Raw genomic sequence first — 7,285 nt, 5'->3', positions numbered from 1 at the left:
ATAATTCTACCGTTTAGATATCTTTTTCTTGTGCTTTACTATTTTGAACTCCTGAGTAATACTTTATAGGGACTAGTATTTAGATTTTAATCTTAACCTGAATAAATTGTTTAAGTTTTAGTGAAAAGATAAAATTGGGACATAATTAATAGTTCTGCCCAGGGCCTTTAAACAATCAGGACCGGCTCTGGCTGGTGGAGCTGGCTTACTCTAGAGGAAGCAGCGACAACATCAGCGGGGTGGTGGTTCAGCTGTAAATACTCAGTGGCCATATGAACAGCATTTCTTAACATTAAACAAACTTAAAGACCTGTACAATGTCACTGTAATGATCCTGGCTGATAAATGATCAAGAACAGTTTACAATCATAGAAGTATGAAGAACTGAGATAAAACACAAGCCATTCTATAAAGAACTCAGATATATCAAATTTCACTGCGACAAGAACAAGGTTGTTTGTTCTCTGTTAAAATCTCGATTTGTGAAAATTCTTTCTTAAAGTTGCAGATAGTGACTTCGTTGGGCCCAAGAGTCTGCTTGAGCACCGTTGTCATTGCCATTGGCATGGCAGTTGCCATTTGCCGATCCATCGGTAAGCTTCTTCAAATTCCCATTCTGATAAGATTTTGAAGTCAGAGGATCATTGATCGGATGCCTTGGTGTTCTGAGTTCATAATGAACAGGATCCTTTAGAAAAGTGCCCAGCTGCCCGCTCGAGGCTGCAATTAGTCCTGTCGAAAATATCACTAGGAAAAATTAAATGAGACTAAAAAGAAGCAAATTTCTGTTGAGTCGATATGTTTATTTAATTTCCAGACTTCATGGCTATCTATTACCATTGCATGAAATATGAGTGCAATATTAACTTACCTAAGAAAAGGGCAGAGGGTTTTCCAGGTCTAGATTTGAACTCTGGATGAAATTGCACCCCAATGAAATAAGGATGATCAGGCAGCTCGATAATCTATAATAATTATATCGAGTGTGAAGTATCAGAAAGGAATTTGAAAATCATTCAAATCATATGAATTATCTTCTGCATACCTCCATTCGTTTTCCAGTTTCGTCTTTACCGACAAAAGCAAGCCCTGCCTTCTCAAATTCTGGGACCATGTCTGGGTTTACCTGAACAATTCATGATCAAGCTACTTAGTACTGATAGCATGAACACAATCATCTGCTAATTTAACAGCGAACTGACCTCATATCTGTGTCGATGCCTTTCATCAACAAAATTGGCATTCCCGTACCTATACAAACCAAAACATAAACTCGAATTCGTGAAACATATAAACAAACTCAAGGAGAATTTTCTGTACTTACAACTTTGCAGCTTTACAGCAGGGGGCTTCAAAATATGTCCTCCTAGATCCAAGTCTCATCGTACCGCCCATATGAGTTTTTGAGCCCTTGAGATCACACCCGAGATTTGTGGAAATAGAAGATTGAAGAAACTATAAATATGGCATGTGAAGATTGAAATAATTACTTACCTCAGGCATGAAAATGATACATGGTGTTGTTGTATCAGGGACAAACTCTGTACTGTTTGCATAGGGCAAGTTCAAGATAGAACGAGCAAATTCGACCACAACAATCTGCATTCCGAGACAAATGCCAAGGTAAGGTACTTTGTTTTCACGGGCATATTTAGCAGCCAGTATTTTTCCTTCCACGCCTCTGTCTCCAAAACCTCCTGGAACTAGTATGCCATCTGCTGCCTGAATCAGGATTATTGTTCATACAGCGCAAACATACATCGAGGGTCTAAGACAACTAGAACCTACTCACCTTCAATAGATCCCATGCCTTTTTGTGAACTTCAGGTGCCTGACAAAAAAAGAAAAGAAAAGAAAACATTCCTATCAGAGTTTGTGAGCCATCAGTTTCACAAAACAAGGAATAAGAAAGCCATGAAACAAGAGCTGAAACTTGTGGCGAAAAGATTAGCCAAACCTCTTTTTCTCTAGTTTCTTCAAGATCAGCAGATGCTACCCAATCGACAACAAGTTTCCTTTGGCAATCAACAGAAGCATGCAAAAGTGCCTGAAAAAGGTTAAGATATAATCAACTCTAAATAAATATTGTGCAGAAAAGAAACCTACCGGAGATTAAGACATGAAGTGCACAAGTAATAAAGCGTGAATTTCAGTTGATTTTACCAGACACATTAATGATTTATACGTTTGAAGTTACTCCAGCAAGAAGAACAGGTTAATCTCCAGTCTCAAAATATATTCTTTTAACTTTTACTGGAACAACATAAAGAACTTCTTATAGGAGCAACCACATGTCACAACTTATTCTTGCAAATGCTTTGACTTGCAAAAGAAATAGCAGTTTCTCATTCACTCTTTCCTCTTCCCTACTTGACATGCATATCTAACTTTCCCCAGGGATCTGTAACAAACCATTCTAAATGCTAGAGACAGAAGAGCTGGTACATGGTACACATATAAAACCTGCCAATTTGAACCAATTGCACTAAAGACTTAAATTGATTACATAAATAATCAAAATTTTGAGAGATGAACAGAATGAATGATATCCAAAAATGAGCTTGCTTTTCAGCATATTCAAAAACAAGTGTGCACTAGAAAGGAGCCAGAATATATTTAAAACTAGAAAAGAAAGATGAAGGATGCACTGTATGTATCTCACCTTCAAGACTGAGAGATAAGAATCAGAAAGGCCAGTATATTTTCCAACCATTGCAATCCTAACCTGAGAGATCAACGACAACTTCGTTCAGTGGTCAACAACTGCAACAGTGCAAAACAAGGGAAAGCAAACTATAAGTAGAAGGAAAGGAACCAACAGGATCCTGAAGAGTATCACAAATTTCTGCTCTTCTTGTCCAGTCATCCAACCAAGGTTGCTTAGCAATTCTGTCAATGCCGAAAATAAATTACAATGAACACACAGAATTTACAAGGTGCTCTAATGATTCTGCATAATATACAAAAAAACAATCTGCATACAAAACAAATAAAAAAATCATGTAAGATACAGACCCTTGAAGTTGCAAAAGTTCTATAAGAGCTTCATGTGTCTTTTGCTTCTGCAAATTGGTTCATGTTACAGGCAAATAAACATGTATTGTCAGCTTAAAAAAGGCATGCGGAATGTAGCACCATATGACATTGAGAACTATGCGCTCTACCTTTAGAAGTAAAGGAATGTGCCAAATATTTGTGACATCATGAAGTGTGACAATATTTGATACCTGCACAAATAGGATTTGTTCCCTTAGGACTGGGGTTATGCATTATAAAACCAACATTGAACTAACAGAGTGTGCACGGTTTGACAATACCGGAACATGACAGAATTGTGAAAGTTTTTCTTTAACATTTTCCTCCAGTGGCTGCCAAAGAAATTTGAGAGAATTATCAGGATTTGATCAGTTACAATAAGAAAGAAGGTTGAAGAAGACAGCAGCAGGAAGTAGGGCTGTAAATGAAGAGAATGCTCGTGGACAAACTTGATCTTCAGCTTGATAATGACTCATTTATGATCATTTGATATAAAAAAATAATAATTAATAACATTGGACACTAGTGTGCTTAGCTTGTTAACGTTTATGAACAAAATTCATGAACAATTTAGGAAGAAAATTGTTTATAATCTTATCACAAATCCGAGAGACACGTTTGAGATGGTACGGACATGTACTTAGACGACCAATAAATATTCCAGTTAGGCGATGTGAAACTATGATAAACAAGTATATCAAACGAGGAAGAGGAATACCAAAAAAGACTTGGTTAACAACAATAAAGCAAGATAAATTTATTTAAATATAGATGATGATATAATAGGAGATAGAGCTCAATGACGTAAAATGATTCATACAACCAACCCCACCTAGTGGGAAAAGGTTTGGTTATTGTTGTTGTTGTATATTACATATCTTATGAATTTTATAATTTTGTATTTTATAAGATATACTAAGCCCAATGCAGGAAACTCCCGCTATGTGGGTCCCGGGGAAGGATCCATTGTACGCAGTCTTACCCTGCTTTTTGCAAGAGGCTATTTCCAGGATTCAAACCCGTGACCTTTTGGTCACAAAACAACAACTTTACCGTTGCGCCAAGACTCCCCTTCCATTTTATAAGATATGCTAAAAATAAGAAAATAGTAATTTTCATTTATTGGATCATTGTTTTAACTTAGATTTTAAATTTTAAGTGTAATAGTGTCTCTAGTCAAGCTTGGTAAGATAAATAAGCTTGAACAAAGTCTAGTTTGGTTAACACATTTATAGTCCTAGTAGGGAAAGATAGGAGTGGATTGCAAACCTTTGCACTGCGGCAGGCTAGAATATTTGGTATTAATCCAAGTCCTCTGAGTCCTCGAACACTATGCTGGGTTGGCTTAGTTTTCTAGAGGGATATACAAATATTGTTATCTTAATAAAAATCTTTATCAATATTAGAAAACTGCAACTACTTTGCATCAAGCAGTGCAAAAAGATCTTAGTTATTACAATTTTTACCTGCTCACCGACAACATTCAATACTGGTACAAGGCTGACATGAACCAGACAAAAATTACCAGGACCTTTACAAGAAAAAGATTGCAAATTATCCAATAATGAACGGATGGATGAAAAGATAATGTGAAGAGCATATCATAAAAAGAAGCAGACAAGCTTTCTCACCTACACGATAAGAGAATTGACCCAAAGCTTCAATGAATGGCATTGACTCGATGTCACCTGCATCAATATGTACTGTCATTATTCGTTGGTCCCCTTAACTAAACTGGTATTAAAGAAACTTTAACTAAAGCAGAACAGTCATATTGCATTGCCTTTATTCCCTTTATTGAGATTTGAGGAAGCAAGTTTTACCAATTGTTCCACCTAACTCTATGACACAAATATCAGCTGGTCCTTCTTTGCCATCCACTGGTATCATCGCTGCACGTTCAATCCATTCTTGTATGGCATCTGTAATGTGTGGGACAACCTAAAGAAGAAACGAAAAAAAATGAAGGAAGATCACTAATAAGATGTGAGACGATGAAAAGTATGCTTCTTAAAAGATTCACACCTGGACTGTTGCTCCAAGATAGTCACCCTTCCTTTCCTTATTAATGACAAACTATTCAAAACATACCAAAAGCTAATGACAATCAGGTTAAAAAGCAATGCAGGAAAATTATAAGAGAAACAGGAGAACCTTTGTGGATCCTGCAAACTTGTGTATCATAAACATCTCTTTAAGGACAACCATAATTGGTGAAATACCTGATAGATTTTTCCAGTAGTGATATTATTATCACGAGTTAACTTGATATCAAGAAACCTTTCATAATTTCCAAGGTCCAAATCCACCTACAAACAATTAGGTGAAGTACAATATTTTTCATTCTTAAGTGAAGTTTATTATGTCACTAAATCATGAAAGTACAAGGGTAGGAAAAATGAGAACATGAAAAGATGCTTTACCTCGCCACCATCATCTAAGACAAATACTTCACCATGCTCAAAAGGTGACATAGTTCCCGCATCGGTGTTTAAGTAGGGATCTGCATAAATTTCATTATTAACAAGAAGCAGAAGTCCCCTCAAAGTAAAGACATAGATGCATCAAAAAACAAGCAAAAGATGGTAATAGCCACACATTGGTAGGCCATTTTTATATTATCTAAAAAAGTTTAAAATAAAAGCATATAGAGAATTTTGCAACAAGAAACTGGAAAATAAACAATCCATGAAGCCTCATTAATTTTTTTTTCCTTCTCATGAAATCGGGAAAAAGGTAGACAGAGGAATCCATTGCTTAGGATTGACCTAAAGTAGCTAAGACAAAAATATCAAAATATTTTTGTTAAACGGCATAAAAAGCGTAGACATTCAAAAAACAAAGCTTTCCTTCTCCTGCTTTTACGTCTTTGTTTCACAGCAGTGTTACTGATAGAACTCTATAACATAAAAGGCCTCATCGAGGTGTTTAAAATGCAATTAAATCGTAAGAGGTCAACCAAAAAAGGTTGAAGGAGAAAGAATTCTAAATCTAAATCGTGTGTTCGCGACAAATAAGGAAACGATCAAACGTGCCATCGGAACGATCTAAGCACCAGTTGATGGCACGGAAAGGCGTCATTTTATTACCAGGTCAAATGGGAAGACGAAAAGCACCAGCAATCAAATGACTAAGACGATCGTTAAAGATAAATGCAACAGACTGCACTTTAGAAACCTGTAAATCGAAAAAGCAAGAACCTTGAAGACAAAACTAAGCAAAAAAACTAATTTCTGGATGGATTAACAAACCGGCCCGCCTACTGGAGATTACGAAGAAAGCACGCGCCCCAAATCAACCTCACTAACAAGAAAAGAGTGATTCCTTTGCGGAAGAAAGGACAAATAGATAGAACACAAGCAAGCAAAATGTGATACGAACATCCCAGGTAAAACTAGTAAAAGATCAGCCACTTATTCGAGACGGCATAGGAGGCGATCCAGCAAGCATGCGATGTTCATAGTCGTGCTCAGGAAAAACTCATTTCATCGTGCAGGAAAAAGATTTCTTTTTTTCCTTTTTACGGGTAAACTGAGCCAAGATTTGAAACGCTAAGGGATCGCAAATACCTATCTTGATGGAGGTGACGCGGAGGCCGCATGCCTTGAGGAGAACTCCGATGCTGCTCGCCGTCACCCCTTTTCCCAATCCACTCACCACTCCCCCGGTCACTAACACGTACTTCATCGCTATTTCCACGAAAAATCCACACGAATCAACGGAGCTACGAAGCAAGAAAAGAGCGCGCGAGACCAGCTCGTTCTCCTTCAATGGCCACTCTCGTTTTCTCCGATAGACTGCGGACGGAGGGATTAAATACCCTTTCGCGAAAACCCTGGCCTCCCTCCCACCAATTAATTAATATTATATTTTAATCTAATCTAACAAATTATTTACGTTTCCTTATAATTTAGCAACCATTAACACTTCAATTTGTTATCTATTAAAATAATTATTTAATATGCATACGATAATTTCCACATGATTATTGTGCAATTAATATTTCACAATAAATATGACGTGGATTACAGTCAGCTCCCTTGTTTTCATTAAAATATTTAGTATTCGACTCGGAGCTGACGTGGCATTTCCTTATCTCGTACGCATATTAAATTGTCAAATAACGACTCTTCATTAATTAATGCGACACTTGAGTGCCCACCTTATCTGATGCATCTAAATATGGGCCCTTGAATGACCCCGACAGGTTCACTCCTGCCGACAAAGAACACGCGGCAAACAGAGAAAC

At 37.0% G+C, this 7,285-nt stretch overlaps 1 protein-coding gene across 1 annotated transcript; it reads right to left on the bottom strand.

Moving 5' to 3' along the window:
- Nucleotides 1–264: 264 nt before the first annotated feature.
- LOC122041758 (CTP synthase-like) lies at nt 265–6,827 on the bottom strand. Its single transcript, XM_042601545.1, has 21 exons — nt 6,606–6,827; nt 5,460–5,539; nt 5,259–5,345; nt 5,062–5,112; nt 4,860–4,977; nt 4,668–4,724; nt 4,503–4,567; nt 4,306–4,389; nt 3,318–3,368; nt 3,165–3,227; nt 3,016–3,062; nt 2,820–2,889; nt 2,663–2,725; nt 1,958–2,047; nt 1,793–1,831; nt 1,495–1,722; nt 1,325–1,410; nt 1,203–1,251; nt 1,046–1,126; nt 872–965; nt 265–732 (listed from the first exon to the last, which is right to left on the bottom strand). The coding sequence occupies exons 1-21, from the start codon at nt 6,721–6,723 to the stop codon at nt 497–499; spliced, it is 1,857 nt and encodes a 618-aa protein (XP_042457479.1). The 5' UTR covers nt 6,724–6,827; the 3' UTR covers nt 265–496.
- Nucleotides 6,828–7,285: the final 458 nt, after the last annotated feature.

Source organism: Zingiber officinale, chromosome 2A, assembly GCF_018446385.1.
Source record: "Zingiber officinale cultivar Zhangliang chromosome 2A, Zo_v1.1, whole genome shotgun sequence".
Lineage (NCBI taxonomy): Eukaryota > Viridiplantae > Streptophyta > Magnoliopsida > Zingiberales > Zingiberaceae > Zingiber > Zingiber officinale.
This window is presented reverse-complemented; position numbering and strand designations above follow the sequence as displayed.

Coding starts and splice junctions, on each gene's coding strand:
- LOC122041758 (XM_042601545.1), bottom strand. CDS start 6,723: ATGAAGTACGTGTTAGTGACCGGGGGAGTGGTGAGTGGATTGGGAAAA. Junction 1,723..1,792: donor AGGCATGGGATCTATTGAAG/GTGAGTAGGTTC, acceptor ATCCTGATTCAG/GCAGCAGATGGCATACTAGT. Junction 733..871: donor ACCCTCTGCCCTTTTCTTAG/GTAAGTTAATAT, acceptor TATTTTCGACAG/GACTAATTGCAGCCTCGAGC.